At 39.3% G+C, this 23361-nt stretch overlaps 1 protein-coding gene across 4 annotated transcripts in view; it reads right to left on the bottom strand.

Annotated features, from left to right (window-relative positions):
* The window catches only part of NLGN1 (neuroligin 1), an 835713-nt gene that overhangs the window by 368813 nt on the left and 443539 nt on the right, over positions 1 to 23361 (bottom strand). For all 4 annotated transcript variants that reach the window (XM_081953454.1, XM_081953455.1, XM_081953453.1 and 1 more), the window contains one exon: positions 7615 to 7767. In XM_081953454.1, coding sequence (XP_081809580.1) covers positions 7615 to 7767 — 153 coding nt within the window. The remainder of the gene's footprint in view (positions 1 to 7614; positions 7768 to 23361) is intronic.

Here is a 23361-nt window from a genome sequence, read left to right on the forward strand (position 1 = left end):
GCCCGTGGGGTGCTTAGATCTCGCTCGCAGGCCTGCCCTGATAAAAGCAAAGCACTGGTCTGTGGTGCCTCTGCCAGTGAAAATAAGTTTGGGGGGGCACCATGGGGCCCACCCAGGCTCTGTTTTCGGTTGCAACGGCCTCCTGCAGCCCTCTACCAGCAAAAACAGAAGCCAGGGAGGCAGAGGACTGCAGGAGGTATCTGCAGTCAAAAATGAAGGCCAGGTGGGCCACACATGGCCTCCCCAAGCTCCGTTTCTGCTGGCAGAGGGCTGCAGGAGGCCATCATGGCCAAAAATGGAGCCTCAATGAGTGACGTCAACCTGGCCATGCCCATCCTGGCCACACACCCTTCCCCCAGCCCTCTGAGATCAAACACTATCCTGATGCAGCCCTCAATGAAATTGAGTTTGACACCCTGGTCTAAGCACATCAATACATAGAAACACAGTATAAATGCTGGGGACAAAGCCATGAGATAGCTAAATTCAAGCCAAATGGATCTTGAATTTAACCTTCGAATCCCATCATTGGCATAACGATAATGGCTTTTTTTCCCTCTCCTCCTTCAGTTATTCAGTTCTGATATGTAAAAAAAAAGATAAGTTCTATAGTGCAATTTTTGTTCTTGGTGGGGATTTTAAGGTGTTACTGATTTTCTGCATGCTGGGAATACTTTAACTTTTATATATTGGATATTCTGTAAGCTTCCAAGAATTGTCAGCTTGTAGGAGGATGTAAGTTTAATAAATGAATTAAATTTAAAAAAAAACATTTCTTTTGCATGACATTTTTTTCCAGCACATCAAGTTCAGCACTAAAGACGTTGTGGAATGGATGAGTAATGGGACACCGCAGAGAAGATGTAACATTGTCCTATTTGATTTTGTACACTTCCTCGTTCTTCATACCCGAGGTTCATTCCTTTCATTTTCTGGATTAGTTTTTTTTTCCCCCACATGTCATTTCTTACACAGCTTTTCTACATTATGCATTTTTTATCTGCACTTCTCCTAGAGCTTGCAGTTTGGCAAGCCGTTATTTCTTGCTCTGATATTTTCTTTTTCCACAACTTCTCCCTTGTATGCATTTGATCCTATTCTAGAGTCTTAGTTGAATGGAAAGGATGCTTGTTGCTTATTTGAGATCACACAAATGACCATCTGTTCTTTTTCTGCAATATTTTCAAAACATTTTCACTTCTAGTCTCAGAGAACTCAATCACACAAGTTCTCATGCAAGAATGGGGAGGTCTGATGAGATTTCAGTATCCCCCACCCCACCCCACATATCTCATGAGTGCAGCTTAGTGGCAGCATTTCCAATTACAACATCAACTGACATCTCAATTTGGACACGAGGCATTTTCAGCCTAATCTATTAAAAGTGATTATTAAATGGATGATAATAAACACCGCTACAATAAAAACCCTATCATTTTTTAAAAATAAAATACTGTTAAACATATGAAAACTTAAATGGAATAAAGACTTAGAAAATAGTATTTAGTCCTAGATCATATCCTGTTTCCCTGAAAAAGGACCAAACTGGAAAATCAGCCCCAGCATGATTTTTCAGGATGCTCGTAATTACCGTATTTCTTCCAAAATAAGATCTAACCAGAAAATAAGCAGCAATGCATCTTTTGGAGCAAACAATAATATAAGACCCAGTCTTATTTTCAGGGAAACACCACACACACACACACAAAAGTGTTTATATACATACATACATACATACATACATACATACATACATACATACATACATACATTTATAACATTTACATAGAAAGTTCACAATGCAATCTGATTCAGAGCCGAAACGCCTGACTTCTCCTTGGGAAGAACCCCAAACTCCCTCTGGAACCCAACAGGCACTATCAATGGGCGAGCCAAGCTAACAGTCCCTTTTTCCTTGTTGACGTGGGGTGATCCTAATGAGTGGGAGAGCAACCAAATGTGGCCTGTCTAGGAAAACAGATTGATGGTAAAATCCTCTAATACCAAATCACACTTATGTCTCCTGAGACATAAGAACTCAAGATCTAACAACCAGCCTCTAGTGAATGTTGGGCCTTCCATTGTATAGGAGAGATCCTTGGTTATTATAGAGGCCAAACGCCTGAACTGACCCAGGAACTTTATTGCCAGTGGCAGGTTAAAGTCTCCAAGGACAATCAGCCTCAGGCACTCACTGCTAACCTGGCAATGGACTCCAGCAATGCAGGTAGGGATGTTGCTAGATACCAGGGAAGGTGGTAGGTACATCAGCATTATTCTCAACTGTTGGAAAGGGAAGGTAAATCTTCTAAGGGTTAGGAAGCCCTCAAAAGACCTGTTGAGTATGCACATTCTTTGGGCCATGGCTAGACATGAGGATGCTGCTATCTCTTCTCACAAGAAGCACCATCAGAAACATTTTGCCCTCCTGTGCCGTAAAATGAAAGGAAGAAGACACTATGATTCTGCTACAGGAAAATGTATAAACAGAGCTTAGGATTGTGCACATATTCTTCAATAGCATGCAGCACCATCTAAAATAAATGGTTGATTTCTTTATCCAGAGCATATTAATCTTCTCTGAATCAATCATTACCTTCATGCATCCCTATATTACCTGTTCCATAGTATATAGACAAATATATTTTAACAAGCTATAGACTTAGGCCTCGTTTATATATTGTCTAATTCCCCCCCAAAATGCAGGGGTTAGAAAAGTCACGAGCAATTGATTTGGGGAGCTTGTAAGTGATTGTATCCTCACGATGAACAGATGTATCACAGTTGAATTCATGCTTGTTCTAAACTACCTCATATTGGCACGGTCACCTGCCTTTCCACGTTTTAGTTAGAAGAAAATCGAAGCATTGAAAGTATGCAACAGCTCAGATATGCAGTTTTTAAATGTTTCAAAAATGTTTCAATATTATTTATTTTTTTAAAAAAACAGATCTTTCTTCTTTCTAAATGCCTTGGTATACCGGTAGTTTCAGCAATCATTCAAAATTATATTGCTTCAGTTCAGGACATCAAACATAATTCAAAAACTTGAAGTCCTTAGAAATATCTGCCAAGATCATAATGAAAAATAAAAGTGTCACTTCTTAAATCATCAAACTTTAGAAATGATCATGAATTCCAAATTTCTCCTGATAAAAAAAATATCAGGAGGATTAACTCTGAGCCACAGAACAGGAAATCAGTAATACTTCATGAAAAAGTTTGAACAAGAAAATCAGTCCATTCCTCAAACACCGAGGCACAATATGTCCAATTTGCAAGGTGGTTAATTTTTTTTTCATTAATAACTTGGATTTATTGTCTTGTAAATGAGTGTGTGGAAGTTAGAGTATGTGTCCTAATGAATTAGACAAATAAAAATTTGAAACAGAATCACACAGAAACCCACAAAGTTGGATTTTTGTATTTCACAGAATAACCATCCCCCAACTGCTCAGATGATTTTCTACAATATTCATTGTAGAATTATTTGCCATTTTCAACATAAAATAACAATCTCGAAAGCCTAACATATTTTATCCACATTATTTTATTCGAAACAAAATTCAGGTAGGATTATTTTGCATTTCTTTCTCATACTTTCTCAGGACTGGATAATCATTTCTAAAATTCTTCCTGTAACAATTCAACCATGTCTGCCAAGCTTGGTCTACGTTCTTTCACAAGTTATATGTAGTTGCATTGAATAAATGATTCAAAAAGGATATTCCCATATGTTAATGAAGTGCCAATTCAAGGAAACAGAAGCCTCCTGATTTATTTCAGAAAAAAAAGGCTAGATAAGAAAGTCAGTATCATTGCACTCTGCATTGAAAATTCCTAGGTTCAACACCCTGGATACTATCCTAGAGCTAACTAACATAATCCTCTAACTAAGAATCACTTTACTATGGAATTTACGATTAATAGTATAATGTGAGGGAAATAGGAGAATGAAGGAGGGTTAAACATGTTTTCTGGCCTTGAATTATTTATAAAAAATAATAATAAAGCTGGGATAACAATAATATAAAATATAAAATATTTGTTTAAATAGGGACCAGCCATTTTAACTACTAATCAGAGAATTTGATCAAGATACGGTACTTATATAAACAATGACAACAAATAATTAAAAATGCAAGCTTCAGATTTTAAACTTAATGGCCATTTTTCAACAATTTAAAGGGGAATAGGTTCCTTTCCTTTAACTAGACTTTTCAGGACTTTTTATAGAACAGTTATAGCAGTTTAAATTATTGGTACGATTTCCCAAAGAAGCTCAGAAATCTTATTTTTTGAATTATATTACATATACAAAATTGCGGGAATAAACAGTAAGAAGGAAGTCTATTGTGATTGAATGTCTGTGATTATGTGGATTACCCAGTGCCTGGGAATTGATTTATTTCCTATTTCATTAATAGGACTATGCTTATTTATTATTAGTTAAATTAATATGGACACCCATCTCAGTTTCATCACTCTGAGTGTGTTGATCAAATTCCTCGATTAGGAATTAAAATAGCTGGTCCCCATTTAAACATATATTTTACATTATTTTTATTCCACCTTTATTATTATTTTTATAAATGACTCAAACCAGCAAACATACCCAATCTTCCTTCGTCCTATTCCCCCTCCCAATATACTAATCATACATTTCATGGCAAAGTGATTCAATATGTGTATTACCATTAAAATATTAAAAAAATAAAACAATAGAAACAGTAAAACAAACAAAAACACTAAAACCATCCAAATTAAATATACTTAGCAGCCAGATAATAATAATAATAAGCTTTTATTTCTAGACCGCACCCTTTCCTAAGCAGGACTCGGGGCGGTGTACAGTCATTATTAAAACCATATACAAATACATGGACATAGACGTAGACGTAGACGGAGGAGGTAAAGAATATACTGTACAATATTTAGTAAAATACAAATAAAATTAAAATTCCCTTAAAAAATTCCCAATAAAATGTTTGCCAGGAGGTGGAAGATGGAGCTATCAATCGGCTAAGCCAGCTAATTGGAACAGGTGGGTCTTGAGCTTCTGTCGGAATACTTGGCCAATAATGGGATCTTTGATACTTGGCCAATAATGGGATCTTTGACACACTTAGTATCTCAAGCTCAGGGTTTTTAGGGCTTAACAGAATTAGGGCGAGTGCAATCTCTGAGGGGCTGGTATTTCACGGAGGAAAAAGCCGGTCTTCTGGTCTCCGCCAACCGACATTATTTGACTAGGGATCAGTAGCATGTTCATTCCGCTGGTCTTGTTGGACGGGCAGTGTCTCTTGCAAAAAGGTGATCCCTCAGGTATCCTGGTCCCAAGCCATATGCTGTGCCTTCCAAAGCAAGAGATATCCCTGTATTGCTTTGGAAGGCCACAACATATGGTTTGGGACCAGGATACCTGAGGGATGGCCATTCAGAAGGAGTAAACTATCAGTCTGCTTCCACCAATGATCCTTCCCTAATACCTCATTTCCTCAAAAATACATATTAGAGGAAAAAAATATGGAGAAATGAAAGCCAGTACGAAATGCAGTCAGTGAATCCATGATTACCTGGGTTTACATTTCGATAGAGCTGTATGTGCATCTTGTAATGAGCTCAGGAGAAACTTGACTAATATAATCTTCTCTGCCTCTTTTCAAAGCTTTGTAGTAATACTACCACAGGGCTGTTTCACTAAGGAAACTAAGGGTGATCAGTTGGATTAACAAATGTGTGACCAGATTGTATATTACCACCTATTGCATATAATTACTTTTGTTCTGCTAAGTAGAAAGTATCTTCAAATTTATAATTACATTGTTCTCTTCTAAATAACATATCTACACACCCACCCCTCATTTATATTTTAGTTTATAGATTTAAAATGTAATGGCAGTATGGACCGTAAGTAGAACTATCCTACATCCTGTACCCAGAAGTACACAAAACAGAAACAATAAATTTATGTTAAACAGAAAGATGATTTTGCAAGCTGACCACACACAGTTTTAAATTAATGCATAACATGTCTCGAGAGATTTTGAATCAATACTGAATTGCACTGAGGAAGTGAAGAATACATTAAGTAGTCATGCAAATATATGTGATACAAATCAAAGCAAAAGTCTGGATACTGAACTTTGTGTTACACGCAAGTGTTAAGTTGCATTGTTCATTTTGCCAGCAAAAAGGGGAAGGATTCCCAGGTGAAGAAATATACAACAATACAATTTATTATTATGGACATAGACCAGCCGCAAAATATACAGCTTCCTCACATTTCAAAAACTGAGGACTGATTTCATTTAAGGCCAACACCAAGGGAAGTGAAATCTCAATTTTAAAAAAAATATTTAAGCCAGTGCATCCTTTTGTAATCACCCAATAAAAGCAGAGAGATGATGTCCACAGAAGAGCCAACAACAGGAAACCACGAGTCCACGTTGAGTGTTGAAGAAACAATCTAAAGTTAAGCCACATGACTAAGCAATCTTCCCTCAGTTTAAGGCAAACCAGAGTTTATAAATCACACATCCCTTTATCACTCTGTATTACATACTCTGATGCTTCTAAAACAGTTGACAACTGCCAGTAGAATTAAATGCATCTTATGAAACGGAAAACAAAAGGTCAAATTCATTATTTAGAAGCATTTACAGCTACTAATCTAAGCCTTCTGCAAACTAATGCCCAAGACTGGATAATTAAAAAGAAAAAGAAAAGAAATACAACTACATGCCACATTGCCACATTGCACAACAGTCAATTCCAGTAGACCTCTCTCAAAGAAAACTACATCACAGTGTCCAGGAAGTCACCAGAAACTGCAACTGATTTGAAAGAGGTTTTAATTTTTCCAGCTATGGCCAGTTTGAGAAAACCTAAAGGTTGAGGATTCCTAAACCTAAATCGTGACTAAGAAACAGACTTTCCAATTCGATTGCATTCATGCAAACAACATGGCCTCAATGTTCTTTTCCATAACGAAAGCTACCAAATATTATCCCTTTGAAATAGTTTCTTCTGTCTGGAATTATCTTAACCTGTAGTAATACCTTTCGGCTTTCAGCTGCCATGCTAAATATAAAAGCTGACATTGGCAGTGATTAACATTTCTCAAACATTCTTATTATCCAGAAATACATAATGAACCTGTCAGAACAGTATTCACGTTTTTGTCTCCTGGAAAACAGAAACAATTGCATCTCATCTTGCACTTGCTATTCACTTTAAATTACTTGACAATATGTACAACTAATTACTCTAATATTCACAGCAAATACAAGCAGGCAGCAACCACATACAGGTCCAAAAGATTGGATTTCTTTTTCTTGGCCATCAGAACAGAATGTAATTGCAGGTTACTGCACACAACGATAAATTCAAATCAAACAAATAACAACAATTCCTTTACTATAGAGCAGAGGTCACCAAACTTGGCAACTTTAAGACTTCCTGCTACAGAGCAAGACTAAAAAAAGAAGAAGAACCACGTTCTTTTGACATCTACATCTAAATCCACCTCTACATCCACATCTATATCTACAACCTTCTACTCAAGAGAAAAAGAACCACACAAGGCAAGTATTAAAGTAAAATCTTGCTTACCAAGTACCCCAAGTCGGTAGTTGATGGTGATGACTATCACGTTGCCATAACTTGCGAGCACACTGCCATCATATAAATTTCCAGTGCCTTCCATGTAAGACCCTCCGTGAATATACACCATGACTGGTTTTGGTCCCCCACTATCTCGAATGTCTGCAAGAAAAATATTATATCATATTACATGATATCTCAAGGATGTTGTGGTGTGCATAGACATCTTGCTATAAGTTGTTTTCCTTTTTTCCAAGCTGTTTTTTATAATGTTTCCCAAGCAACATATGTAAATTATTACAACTTTATCTGCTGTAGGCTGAGGTAGGTAACATCTATCCAAAATTGGAAGATAGAATAGAATAGAATAGAATAGAATTCTTTATTGGTCAAATGTGATTGGACATACAAGGAATTTGCCTTTGGTGCATATGCTCTCAGTGTAAGTAAGGTAAGTATTGTAGGATTTTGTTAGTACTTGGATGGAGAATCATCAAGAAATTTCAGAGCTCTAGGCTAGAGAGTGAGGCCAAACAAAGCTTTAAAAAGGCAATGGTAAACCACCATTTTTTTTTACATTTAAACAATTTTCAAGCAAGTTTACCTTTTCATTTACTGAACTTTAATAGCTATTACGGTGTTTTCTTTGAATAAGCATTAGATCATGAAATTATAATGATATTATGAAGCCTAAACATGATTGTTCTGTTCAAAAATGGAAATTAAGAAGGATTGTACTTTTGTACAAAAAAAAACCTGTTCGGTTTTTTGCTTGCTTCTAGATTCACCATCAGAATTTAGGAAACATCCTACAGAAATCTGGGTTCTTTCCCTCCAGAATACCTCTACTTTGCAAATCTAGAGTGATAAATGTCAGTTGCTTAGGCAAGCTAAGCTTTGTATGTGTACAATTTCTGCGGCCACTGATCTTAGAAAAGTGACTCTTTAGTTTAAAGCAACAATTTAAAGGACCAACTATAGCACTCAAAGTCACAAACACAAATCTGACTCTTAAAAGGCAACATTAACCAGCAGAGCTCGCCTGACCATCAAAAAAGATAGGGGAACAGAAAATTATTTTAAGGCCTTACAAAAGGCTAACTGCATTGGAGACATCTGGATCAACAGAGCCAGTTTGACCTAGTGGTTAAGGCATCAGGCTGGAAAGCAGGAAACCATGAGTTCTAGTCCCACTTTAGGCATGAAAGACAGCTTGGTGACTTTGGGCCAGAAACTCTTTCAGACCAATTTACCTCAAAGAGTTGTTGTTGTTGTTGTTGTTGTTGTTGTTGTTGTTGTTGTGGGTTAAATGGGAGGAGGAAGGAGTATTAGATATGCTCATCAGTTTGAGTTATTTATAGTCAAACTATTCTCCAAAGCACCTGAGGGTAGAACAAGAAGCAATGGGTGGAAACTAATCAAGGAGAGAAGCAACTTAGAACTGAGGAGAAATTTCCTGACAGTTAGAACAATTAATCAGTGGAACAGCTTGCCTCCAGAAGTTGTGAATGCCCCAACACTGGAAGTCTTTAAGAAGATGTTGGATAGCTATTTGTCTGAAACGGTATAGGGTTTCCTGCCTAGGCAGGGGGTTGGACTAGAAGACCTCCAAGGTCCCTTCCAACTCTACTATTGTATTGTATTGTATTGTATCGTGGGAACAACACTGTTCCATAACGCTGGCATTGGTATCCAGGAAGCTAATTGGGCTTATTTTTTTTAAAAAAAACAATGAATTTAGATGCCAGACGTCTGTGAGCTTGAAAATGTACTGCTTCCTCAAGAATAATATAGCTTCCCTGAGATCACAGGTAATGTCAAGGAATCCAGAATTACAACAGAATCTACCATCCCTGAATGTGCTAGAGTAATTGGCTGGGTCTAAGAATCACTGTTTTAGAGGTTTGTCCATCTGTCCAGAGCTTAAAATGGTTGATATTCCTGGACTCTGTATAAACTGTGCAAAGTAGCACTAGGGACAACGAATTAGGTTACTGTTCCAATCAGAATGTAGGTGTGATAGAGGCATCTTCAGGATGCAAACAGATCAAATTGGTTACATCTGGTTAGAAGGATACTTCTCTGGTATGACATAGGGCAGGGGTGTCAAACCTGATTTCATTGAGGGCCACAACAGAGTTTCACTGACAGCAGCCCTCCCGAGCTTCGTGTTTGCTGGCAGAGGCCCTGCGGGGAGATCCTTCACTGCTTCCAGGGCGGCCCCGTGGGCCAGATCTAAGAACCCCGTGGGCCAGATCCAGCTCCCGGGCCATGAGTTTGACACCCCTGGCGTACCCTAACCAGTGGTGGGTTTCAGTTCATTTTACTACCAGCTTGCACTACACTTCTGTGCCTGTGCAGACGCATCTGGGGGGGTGGGCGGAGTCTCCCACCGCCGCCACTACTGATTTGCCAGATCTGGGCTGAACCAACAGAAACCCATCACTGATCCTAACCCTACTTGTTCAGGGGTTTGGACTAGAAGACCTCCAAGGTCCCTTCCCACTTGGTTATTCTATTCTATTACAGCTATCCTATACATGAGCTGGAATTTTTGGCATCTAGAGAAAACTGAGCAACAACACAGTTTAAAAATTGACCACGGACAGTCGAGAATGGCTTTGGAAACAATAGACCTTTCTGAAGATATTCCTTCATGCATTATCCTGAATTCATGGCAGACTAAAAAGCAATAATTGTGTTTGATGATTGCTTTGTATCAACATCTTCATCGCCAGTTTCCATTGTTTATTTTGTCCAGATTAGGATATAAAATATTGAACAATCTTGATCAACTATCCCAATGTGTGCCTCTCTTCCTATCTATGCAAGGTATGCGTGCAGACACATCTAAGTCTTTGCAAAGAAACTCCTCCAAGAAAAGCCCGGGGAGATGAGTAAGGAAGCAGTGTATGCCTGCAAGGCTACACTTCCAGCTAGTTGTTTCCTTCTAATGTTGTCATAAATTTCTAATTAAGCCATCTGACTAGGCGAGAAAGGAGAAGAGATGGCAGAATCTAGTCTACAAGTAATCTTTGAAATGAATGGAGGTCCTTACAAATCAGGGAAAGAAGCTGCAGGGCTGGGAACAGCATGAAATTGTTAGATTTCCCGGAAAAAACAACAACATCTAAACTTTGAAGGATCTAAAAAAAGATTCATGGTTTAGAGGTAGTCCTTGACTTACAACCATTGGTTCAGTACCCATCTGAAATTACAACGGCAGTGAAAAACATGATCTCTGGTCCTTGCGCTACAACTGTTACGGCAGCGATGACGAACCTTTTTTGGCTCGCGTGCCATAAGTGGGGGGAGCGCGCGGGGGGGTCATGTGTGGGTGTGCCACATCCATAATGCAATGTGCTACCCCCCCCAGTGCACATGCATGCACTACAGGTGCGACCCCCCCCCCATTTTTTGCATGCTTTTTTCGCCCTATTCAGGCTCCATAGGCTTTATAGAAGTCTGAGGATGGCAAAAACAGCCTCCCCCGCAGCTCCGGAGGCCCTCCAGAGGCTACAGGGACCATCAGGAGGCTTCCTTGAAGCCTCCAAAGGGCAAAAACCGGAAGTCCATTCCCAAACTTCAGGTTTGCCCATAGGGCTTGGTTTTTTTGTGCTCTGGAGGCTTCAGGGAAGCTCGTGAAGCCTCCAGGGGGCTTCAGGGGGGCGGGGGAGGCTCTTTTCGCCCTCCCCAGGCTCCTATAAAGCATCTGGAGCCTGGGGAGGGCGAAAAAAGGCTTTAAAAAAGGGTGAACTCAGCTGGCCGGTGTGCACATGCGCGCTGGCTAGCTAACAGGGCAGCGCCTCACGTGCCCTGACAAATGGCTCCACGTGCCACCTGTGGCACGCATGCCATAGGTTCACCATCCCAGTGTTATGGCATCCTCACAATTACAGTGATCAAAATGTGGGCACCTGGCAAACAACATGGATTTACAATGGTGGTAGCATCCTGGGGGTCATATGATGACCATTTGTTCACCTTCCCATCTTGATTTTGACAAGCAAAGTCAATGGGGGAAGCCAGGTTCACTTAATGACCACATGCTTCATATAACAACTGCAGTGGTTCACTTAACAGGCATATCAAAAGAAGTCATTTCACTTAGCAACAGAAATTCTGGTCCCAATTTTAGTCACACATTAAGCACTACCTGCAAGGTTTTGTTTTAAAATACCATGTTTCCCTGAAATAAGACAGGGTCTTATTTTCTTTTGACCCCCCAAAATAAGCTCTTGGCCTTATTTTCGGGGAGGTCTTATTATTTTTGAGGTGCAGGAGGCGGCGAGCGTGGTCACCTCATGGCTGCTGCTGGCTTGTGCTGCTGCGGCAGCGAGATGCCATGCTGGGCCTGCCTCTCTTTTTATGGCGGCTACTAGTGTGACAGAAAGGGCACAGTGGCCAGGGTTGTGGGACCATCCATTAGGTCAGGGCATGTGGGGTGTGTGGGGCATGTCCCCTTCCTTCCCCCTCCGGCTTTGCCTCCTCAACTTGTGTTGTTTGTGCAGCAAGAAACCAGAGGAAATGGCAGGGACCAGTTGCACGTGTGTTTAAGTATTATCAGGGAGGGCTTATTTATAGGGCACATGCGCTCAAAAGCCTGATTGGTTTTATTATCTGGGTAGGTCTTATTTTCAGGGCAACAGGGTAGGAATAAGCACAATAACGGGAGCTTTAATCAGTCTGGCATAGAACTTTATCACAAAATTGGTCATGATAAATTCAGGATCAACAAAGCTTTCCTTTGCCACTGTTAATCCATCTGCATAGGAAAAAAAAAAACACTAATTTGTACCATCCAATTGATTGTAAGGAGAGCAGAAAAGAGAGGAGCAGATTTGTATTGGAACAATAACTTATACATTTATGGAGTTATGGTGATTTATTTTAAAATAAACTATGCCTTCCTAGTCAGATTGCGGTTCTGGGATTTAATTGCTGGGATATATATACAATACAATACAATACAATACAATACAATACAATACAATACAATACAATACAATACAATACAATAGTAGAGTTGGAAGGGACCTTGATCTTCTAGTCCAACCCCCCGCCTAGGCAGGAAACCCTATACCGTTTCAGACAAATGGCTATCCAACATCTTCTTAAAGACTTCCAGTGTTGGGACATTCACAACTTCTGGAGGCAAGTTGTTCCACTGATTAATTGTTCTAACTGTCAGGAAATTTCTCCTCAGTTCTAAGTTGCTTCTCTCCTTGATTAATTTCCACCCATTGCTTCTTGTTCTACCCTCAGGTGCCTTGGAGAATAGTTTGACTCCCTCTTCTTTGTGGGAACCCCTGAGATATTGGAACACTGCTATCATGTCTCCCCTAGATGTGGGACAAGGTTTGTTAAGCTTATGTAATGATCTGGATCTTAAGGGGAAAAAAATTGATTTGAAGCATAGTGGGAGTGGATGTCACACTGTCAGCAACTCCTTAAAAAAAACTTTGTCTTTTCCTGGACTCGCACGACTGCCTAGACAAAAAAAATAAAAAGAAGCACATTTGATTTAAGAAGGTGCTGGCAGATGTGACAGTGCACACCCACGTCTGCTCTGAATCAGCTATTCCCCTTAAAATCTAGATCACCAAATGTCTTTATTGTTTGTTAATCAGCCAACTTAATATCCAAATAGGGACGTGGTGACTCAGTGGCTAAGATGCTGGGCTTGTCGATTAGAAAGGTCGGCAGTTCGAATCCCTAGTGCCACGTAAACGGAGTGAGCTCCCATTACTTCTCCCAGCTTTTGCCAATCTAGCAGTTCGAAAGCACATAAAAATGCAAGCAGAAAAAATAGGAACCACCTTTGATGGGAAGGTAACAGTGTTCTGTGCCCCTTCGGCATTTAGTCATGCCAGCCACATGACCACAGAGACACCTTTGGACAGTGCTTGCTCTTCGGCTTTGAAACGGAGATGAGCACCGCCCCCTAGAGTCGGGAATGACTAGCACTTATGTGTGAGGGGAACCTTTTCCTTTATTTAATACCCAAATAGATTTGAGAAGGAGAGCTGGTTGTTTTTCCTTAGTTAAGTTTTGATTGGTTTGAAGCCCGGCTGATTAGTTTTAAACAAAGAAAAGAGCAGAGTTAATTTAGCTGGAGAAGAAAGGAGGAGAAGAAGGATAAGCTCTTGTTGATGAAATACAGAGCTCCTATTTGACAAAACACAGAGAGGCTATAATCAGCAGCCAAACCAAAGCTTAAACCTAAGCAGCGCCCTGACATTTCCAAACTTCTCCTTAGCAAACTAAAGCCACTCTGAGGATCGTGTATTAATGGTTATATATAGGTCAATATTAATAGTGTCTTGCAGGAAAAAATAAATAAAGCTAAAACTCTACCATGAAAAGTTTCTAATCTAAATATCAACAGGAGGGCTCAATTGATAGAAGAGCAGAAAGCAGGATTGGCCCCGTTATTAAGCCTAGAGAGATAGCTAACTTGGTTTGTCAGTTAAAGGGAACAAACTGTAGGTTACCTCCTAATAACAATCTTGGAAACAGCCTTATTCGTTTGCTTCTTGAGTCTGAGTAACATTCAAGATGTTTTTCGCTTGTATAGTCCTAATCAATTGAAGTACAGGGTATGCCTCTTCTTCATTAACCAAACTACTTTTTAAGAGGTCTCTTAATAAATTATGATTGGTGGGGACTGAATGATGTCTTGGAATACTGCATTCAGTTCTGGTCGCCACGGTGTAAAAAAGATGTGGAGACTCTAGAAAGAGTGCAGAGAAGAGCAACAAAGATGATTAGGGGACTGGAGACTAAAACATATGAAGAACGGTGGCAGGAACTGGGTATGTCTAGTTTAATAGAAAGAAGGACTAGGGGAGAGATGATAGCAGTTTTCCAATATCTCAGGGGTTGCCACAAAGAAGAGGGAGTCAATCTATTCTCCAAAGCACCTGAGGGCTGGACAAGAAGCAATGGATGGAAACTAATCAAGGAGAAAAGCAACGTAGAACTAAGGAGAAATTTCCTGACCAACCACCAATTGCAAGTTCTAATCCTACCTTAGTCATGAAAGCCATCTGGGTGAGCTTGGTGCCAAATACTAGGAGACTGTGAGTTCTAGTTCACCTTAGGCAAGAAAGCCAGCTGGGTGACCTTGGGCCAATCACTCTCTGTCAGCCCAAACCACCTCACAGGATTTCTGTTGTGGCGAAAATAGGAGGAGGAGGAGGAGGAATGCTATTAAGCATGTTCCCGGCCTTGAATTATTTACAATAACTAATAAAGACAGGATATAAATAAATAGACAAGTGAAGTTTCACCTGTTTACCCAAGTATTTGTAGGGTAACAACTACTCAGGAATATTTTTAAGCTTGCCTTTTGGTTTGTTTTTAATATTATGCAAATCTGCACATCTCTCTATCATTGTTCCTCTTTTAGTGAGGTGTCACTGGCAATTTCTGCATTAAACTACAGATTGAAATGACATTTAGTTTTGCCTGTGGAATCACCTATTTGATGTGTTTCAACATTAATTAGAATACCTAGGGTATATTTCTCACTTCCTACAACATTTTCCTCCATGGTGGCTTTTTACCCATAGCATTGGCTTCTTATTTTCCAACCATGAATGCAAAATGTAGGGACCAAAAATAAATTATTAATTTGAGAACCAGTAAATGACTGCTCGCAGCAGAAGCTGTAAGCAGCTAATTGTATGCTTGTAGGTAGCGCAGGAGGAAATTGTTTAAGAATTCATCTTTAATTAAAATTACATTGAATTACAGTGCACCAACTGTGAATAGTAATGAAGCCTTGGTAGCACCATTTGGTTTATCTGGGCAAATGGGGCAAATAGAATAACTGTCTTTGGAAAAACAGCCATATCTATTTCCTGAACCTTGCATTCTAGCAAGAAATCAAGTTCAAGTTATAAAGAGCTCTGTGAATAAATTCAGCCTCCATAATGCTTTTTTTATGACTTCCTTCTGAATATTATGCTCTGAAAGGTTAAGGACAGGCAGTACACTGCAAACTTCTCTCAATTTATCCACATGCCATAGCAGATAAGAATAGAGATGAAATACATTTTCTGCATGCTACACTGTCAAAAATATCACTGTTGACCTACAAGAAATCCACCTCTATGAAGCGAAGTGGTTCTTTCGCATCAGAAAGGACCCAGGAAAAAAGGAATTGAGAGCATTCAATTTTTCCAGAGTTCCAAAAGCTTGGACAGAACCTCTGAAACACATTGTAAACGTATCTTCATCCCTCCAGCTCACATAAAAGAATTGGGCATTAAAACCCATTTCAACAGAAATAGATGTCTACATTTAGACATACAGAATTATTTGTAGTGAATGAAGGCAAATATATGTGTCTCAAGAAAATTTTGCAGGATCTCAATCTGGCTCAGTCACAGGGACCAGAGGTTTAACCTTCTGAGCTTTCAAACTTGTGCTGGAGGCCATCCTCAGGGAACCTCTAGCAGACTGTTAGACAGCAGTTCCCCGAGGATGGACTCCAGCATGAGTCCGAAATTTAGAAAACTGAGAGAGAGAGAGAGAGAGAGAGAGAGAGAGAGAGAGGGAGGGAGGGAGGGAGGGAGGGAGAGAGAGAGAGAGAGAGAGAGAGAGAGAGAGAGAGAGAGATTGAGATTTTGAGATTGATTGATTTAAATGTAGCATGTGTGTAAAGAAGATATATAAATTCAGTAAGGCACGTCTACTGAAATGAAATTGATGGGCAATTGGCTATTGCAGAACAGATGTGAGAGGGTAAAACAGCTGGGAAATGATCCAAGGGGGGAGATGTGGTAGTTCACTTTGGATTGAAATCTCAGCAAATTGTTGTCAAAGGTTATTTATTTAAATTTTACTGGGTTTTAAGGTCAGACTAATTCTGACCAGCATACATTCTGACTTCTATAAGTGAGTTTTAAAACAATGCAATAAAGCCTTGTCAGGGTTTGAATTCTGCCCTGTAAATTAATGAGGTATGGATCTTGGCATATCCTTGAAGCATACTTTTGAAATAAGCAAAATAAACCCGAGGTATATTCTAAGAAAAAATCATTTTATTGTAAATAAAGTAAAAAGATAAACTTACTAACTAAATGATTACATCTTGGCAAAGAGTTCCAGTCTGCCTTGGCAGATGGACAAAAGCAAAGGTAAAAAGTGAAGGTATGGAATATGTGACATGCGCAGTGAATCATTGCTGATAATGATAATGTCCACTCAACTGGCAAAAGAAGGGGTGTCACTGCGTTTATTTGGTTTGCCAGCTGTGCCTACATTCTGACTCAGTGAGGTGCAGTCAGGTGAGGCAAGTGAGGCACAGCCTAACCTCTCATCATCAGGGCAGCGAGTCATTCGATGGGAAACTTGCCTTTTGGGAGGAATGACCCAGCTTGGCTCCCGCTTTCGATCTGCCGCCCAACGACCGAACGGAGAAGCGAAGAGGCAGGAGAGACAAAGCAGGAGCAAAGCCGAGTCATTCCTTCCAAGAGGCAAGTTTCCTATCGAATTACTCACTGCCCTAGACTCAAGGCTCCAGTCCAGCCTGCGATGCTTGCAGCCCCCGCCAGCTCCTCCAGGGACTCCCAAGCTCGGCACCAGAGAGCCGCCGCGAGAAAGGCCGGCCAGGTTGCCCGACAAGCGGCAGAGGTTCCCTTTGTTCTTTCGGGCGCGGGAAGTGGGGGGGGAGGCTTCCTCCGCTCCATCCGCTCCCCACCTGCGCTGCCTCGCCCGACAAGTGCGCCCCGGATTCCGCGCAGCTCTGGAAGGCGGTGCCGTGGCCGAATCCCAGGGCGGAGGGTGGCAGGTGGCAACTGAGCATGCCTGACTGTGGAATTCTGGGAGTTGAAGTCCACAAAAAAATTGCTGCCTCACCAGCTATAAACCTCACCGCACGTCACTGTTCTGAGTTATACGGCAGAATGAACTGTCTCTTATCAGCAATGATTCACTGCGCATGTCACACATTCCATACCTTCACTTTAGCTTTACTTCCTTTCTTTTGTCTGTCTGCCAACGCAGACAGGAACTCTCTGCCACGATGTGATTATTAGCTTAGTAAGTTTGTATTTTTACTTTCTTTACAGTAAAATGTTTTTCTTAGAATATGCCAAAAGAAATTGTTTATTGTCTGAGAGAAAAGGTTCACAGCATTAGTTTCCAAGACCACTAAACCAATAGGGAAGGGGCCATTTGGATGACTGAGGAAACTAGTTCACAGAAATGGAGCACAATTGAAAAGGTTTGTTTTTACTGTCCCTGAAGACGGTATACTGGGAGCAAAGAGACACAAAGAAAATCCACTCTTAATGGGTTGTTACCTTATTACAGTGTCTCAATCCTGATAGGACATTTTAAACAGACTTAGAATCAAGCTAGCATGAGCATGGGCTTAATGGTGGTGTGTGGATATGTTCTCTGTGAGATTACTGAGTCATTCATGAGTTGAATCCAACTACAGTGAAGAAGACTTCACAAGTATATGTGAAATCTTTCATGGGTTCCCAAAACTACGTAAGGAGCAACATTTGAACAAGCTTTGAATGTTTGGACTGAAGTGAAGCACAGAAAAAATCTTCAGATATCCGAAGAAGAAAAAAAATACTGAGGATGGAATAACATTGTTTTCTCTTTTTCCACAGGCAGACTTCTTTTTTTAAAAGGAGGTACAGATCTGGACGAATCCCTCTCCAAAAGCAAATTCTTGTAAAAGATGAAAATCTTTCTTCACTCAAATTTTCCAAACAGCAACTAAAGACTAGGGAATTACAAATATGTAGTTATTGTATCCCAGTGAAGGATGAGAAAGGAACCATACATCTCTTTGTGTGTTAGTATCGGCCAACAGCCTATCATCTAAACAGCTTCCAGAAAACATTTGCATTTAATGCAACTGATTCTTTTAAATGAAGGAAGGCAAGTTGCATTATCTTAAAACAAATTAACATGAATCAATCTGACAGAATTATCATTTGGTACATCCCCAGTTAAGTCGGAAACTGAACTTACCCCAGATTGTGAGGCCATTTCAAACTAGACCCATGTATTATTATTTTTAATCTAACCAAGCAAATACAACTTACAGCCTTCAAAGCCTTGGCTCTGTTCTTCAGGCTGTTCCATAATTTATGATAAACTTTATATTTTAATGCGACAGAAGAGGAAAACTATTAAATACTCGAGAGAGAAATTTCACTGTAATTGAAATGTGACTTTTAGTCTTGACCCATCTAATTCTTGGTCCTGGACCCATCCATTATCTAGACTGGGTCCCCCTACATGTTAGTTAAAGACCAACTGAGATCTTCAACCCAAGAAAGGTTGTTCAGGTTATTTATGGAATGTTAAAACAAGCTTGCTTTCTTCCTCTCTTACATTGCCATGTCAGAAGGAATAACTTCAAAAGAATTCACAATCCGAGGAAGCTGCTCATAAATCTATTTGTGCTATTACAAGGTTCTGCTCTTGACATTTGAAAATATATTTCCACAGTACTTCATGTAATTAGGATGTAGATGCCTGCAAAGAGGTAACAACAGCAGACTTCTTCCCATGAGATTGAATATTAGCAAAGGTCCACGAGACTCTTGATATTTTCTGTTCATTTGAGTAGCCAGGGCAGATTCAGTTCTGAAAACTTAAATGAACAACTGCCTCCTCTATGACATTCTTCACTAAATTCAAAGTACCTAACTACTGGAGGGCATTTGCTCTGGCCTGATGTCATGCCCTCCCTGTCCTTTGAAGGGTGATACAGTGAGGTTACCTAACTGGAGAAACAATGCCTCCATGACTCTGGACACACAGAAATAATGTGTGCTTCATCAGTTGCCTGCATTACAGATATTTGTACTAGCCCCATTACTGCATTTCTATATTTTTACTTTTCTGCCTATGCTATACCGGCACTAGGCTGCAAATAAACAAGGTCTAATAGCTACATAAATATGTTATTAAAGATGGTTGAAAAATTGAACTCTCTGAAAAATCTAAAAGGGAGGCAAAATTTGATGACGATGATGATGATGACATACTAAGTGCTATTGCTATTTACCAATAGCAATAGCACTTAGACTTATATACCACTTCACAGTGCTTTACAGCTCTCTCTAAGTGGTTTACAGAGTCATCATATTGCCCTCAGCAATCTGGGTCCCCTTTTACCAACCACAGAAGGATGAAAGTCTGAGTCAACCTTGAGCTGGTCAGGATTGAACTGCTGGCAGTGGGCAGAGTCAGCCTGAAATACTGCTTTCTAACCATTGAACCACCACCTTTATTCATAGAATAAAAGCTACCTTAGGAAAAACAATTCTAGTACAGACACAAGAAATAATTATTTTTTTCTTGACAAATAAATGAAATCATAGATGGACAACTTTTATTTTATTTTTTCAGGAACAGTGAAGTGATGGTTTGTGTGGTTTGTGCCAAACTTTTCTGATGTTATTAAGAGCCACAGCGGAAGGTTTTTTAATTTTTTAATTCCAAGACACACAGAGTGATGGATGTAAGATGGAGAGAGAGAGAGGGAGGGAGGGAGATAGAGATAGAGAGGGAAACACAGAGAGAGAGAGAGAGAGAGAAAGAGAGAGAAAGAGAGACAAGAAATGGAGGCAAACACCCCCAAATTGTAAGATTTGATATATCTGAGAAGTCCAGAAAAAAAAAAATTGAAACCACAAACTTTCAAATCTCTGCTCAGAGCTTCCTGGATGGTTTAATGGATCCTCTACCATATACTGTAAGCAACCAGTCTTTTCCCACTGTCTGTTCCATGTATGAATTACAGAATCCTGACACTAACGATACCAATGAAAACTAATTAAATCCAAGGTGGCCACTTTAAAATAGCATGAGATTCATTACAGGCCATTGGAAATTAGTCAAATTAGTTCTAGTCTTCTAGTTCATGGAAGAGACACATTCTGTCGTCTTGCTTGGACCAATTGCCTTTCTATCAATCAGACACGTACCTCTAGCTATGTTAGAACCACAACCTTCAGAAATTCTAGTCAGTAAATCCAGATGACACCCCATCAGGAGAAGTCCATCTAGACTAAAGACAAATCTGACCTGATTTGCAAGGAAATAAATAAGATAAAAGAGAATATTTGTAGCTCAATGTGAAACTATGGGATCCTTAGTGCTCTCTGAGGTTGGTGGCTTTCTTGCAGATATTTCATTATGAAAATAGATAAATATCAGTGCTATGATGTTATCTACCGTAGTTTGGTAATGAAAAGTCTGCAAGAAGATCACCAAGCTCAGAGAGCACCAAGGACCCAACAAGCCATGGTACTATTTATGTTAAGCCCATTTTCAAGCTGATGATTGATGAACTACCACTAGAATAAATTTAAATATTGAAATATGCAAGAAGGGTTTTAGACTTAAGGAAGTTTTCTGGAAAGAAAAAAAACAGTAATTAAACTTAGAGAAGACTTCACATTATGCACTACCAGACAATAGAAATGCTGGAAGACTCTTCATTGCTTAAATTTATATGGGAGCTTCATTCCCGAATGCATTGCCAGAAGTTATTCTTCCCGTATCTTCAAGTATTACTAATGCAATATGTAATACACTGATAATGCAGTGCAAACTTCCCTAAGGAGGGAAATGTAAAACAATAGCAAAATGAAAGCTCAAATAATGTGAAATTTAAACTTGGGATATTTTCATGGATATAAAAACAGATCTAAGGCTTTTTGTATCATCCATTCATGCAATATAAAAGTGTACTTGAATCCTGAAGCATGAAATTGACTGAGTGCTTCAGATTAATACACCCCCCCACACACACAATTCTGTTTAGAAGTTTCCAAAAATACAATTATTCTCATTTTTTTCATGCCAACTCATAGGGGTCTTGCTTCAGATTCGAAATGTGAAACAAATTAGATACGCTCTCAAAGCGCACTTTGTTCCTTGCCATTGTCATGCTAGCAATTCTAACAGAAAACATACTATTCAATCTTAACTACAATCAATAAATTAGGGTAATTAATTTTATATGTTCTTTCTAATACTCTTTTAGGAAGGTAGCTGCAAAACTGAGAATTAACCTGAAATTAGCATGGCTGGCTAATGAATTCTGGAAGTTGAAGTCCAAACGTCTTAAATTTGCCAAGGTTGAGAAACACTGTATTGCATTATTGTGTGACAATGAATATAAACTCTTCTATGTGTTGATCTTGATGTCTGATGACTTCATGACATGCCCATTTAGTTTTCTTCACAAACTGTTTTGCTTTTCTACATGCACACACAAACACACAAAAAGAGAGGAAGAGGGAGGGAGAGAGAGAGAAAGAGAGAGAGAAAAAGAGAGATGTTCCCACTTGATCTTTGAACCCTAGATTTCCAGATGTTCTCCCATCCGAGTAATATTGAGATCCTACCACAATTTTTGTAATCAGTAAATGTCAACTCTATGTCAGCTTGGGAAGAATCTTGGAAGAGACCCTCCTATAACGAAAATTGAGATATATATCTGATTAGAACTGGGTTCAGGGAACAGCTCAAAGCTTTTCTTGATACTCTTTGGATATAGAGATATCGGCATTTTTTAATTTGCATCAGAATTAACCTAAACTAAGGAACAGAAATAAAGGAACATTGAAAGAAAAACAGTCCACCTCTTCTTACAGAGTTGGTTTAAAAACAGTAAAGCAGTATTCCAAAATGAGGAAAGGATATGATGTCTGACCGATTCACTGATACAACTTTTTTTTATACAGAATAAGAATTTACACCCCCAAATCATAGGCTTGTTTATAATTTACAGCAGAACTTCCAAAAATGACAATAATTTGTGGAAGGGACAAAGAGATCTCAGGTAGGGTTGTCCATAGCAAATGGTAGAAACTGGTCATGACAGTTTGATCAAAGCTTCTCTTGTATATTTGTGTCTCACAGGACTAGGAGAGGAAGATAGGATGGTTGGACAAGATAGAAAACATGTGCCCCCTTTTTAGCTCAAATCTATGTAATACAAGTGAGCTCATTTATGTCTCTTATAAATTCTAATTCCTTTCTTTATTTCAGCCAAAATAAATATCTAAGTGCAATGATGGATGAAGATTCTACATCTCTTTATAGATGATGAGACATCTGCCCAAATTGTCAGCTTGGGTCACTGTTCTCAATTATAATTTTATGATCTTTTTTCCCCAAATGATTTGCAAGTTCATTCAGAAAATAATGAGAAACTATAGGTACAGAAAAGTCAGGGTAGCACAATTTGTTCAGAATAATCTCCTACGTGTTTTCCTACTAATCCAGCAATTAGAACTGCACACACTGTAAAAAGAATGACCACAAATCAAACCATCAACTCCATCAAGTGAGATAGTTCATGACCCCAATGGACTTATGACCTCACTTGTGCCATGGTTCTAAGGGAGTCACCCATGGCCATTAAACATGGCGTGACGTGACCGCAAGTTGATGATTTTACTTTTCTATTGATTACTCTTATTTAAAAGTTTTAATAAGAATGATGTACAAAGAAAAGATGCTGGCTTTGAAGTGTGCGAAGGACGGTTACATGACTAAAGGATGCTGTGATGGTTATAATCAACTACCGATTGTGAAGTGCCTGAATCTCAAACACACAACTTCAGGGATGCTATGGCAGTCACACGTATAAGGATCTGCCCTTTTCCATCACTATTGTAACGGCAAATAGTCTCTCAATTGTGACTATTTGCATCAGAATTAACCTAAGAAAGTTTTATTGTTTAGGCAAAAAGCAACTAT

This window comes from Natrix helvetica (assembly GCF_964273705.1).
Source record: "Natrix helvetica genome assembly, chromosome: 5".
NCBI lineage: Eukaryota > Metazoa > Chordata > Lepidosauria > Squamata > Natricidae > Natrix > Natrix helvetica.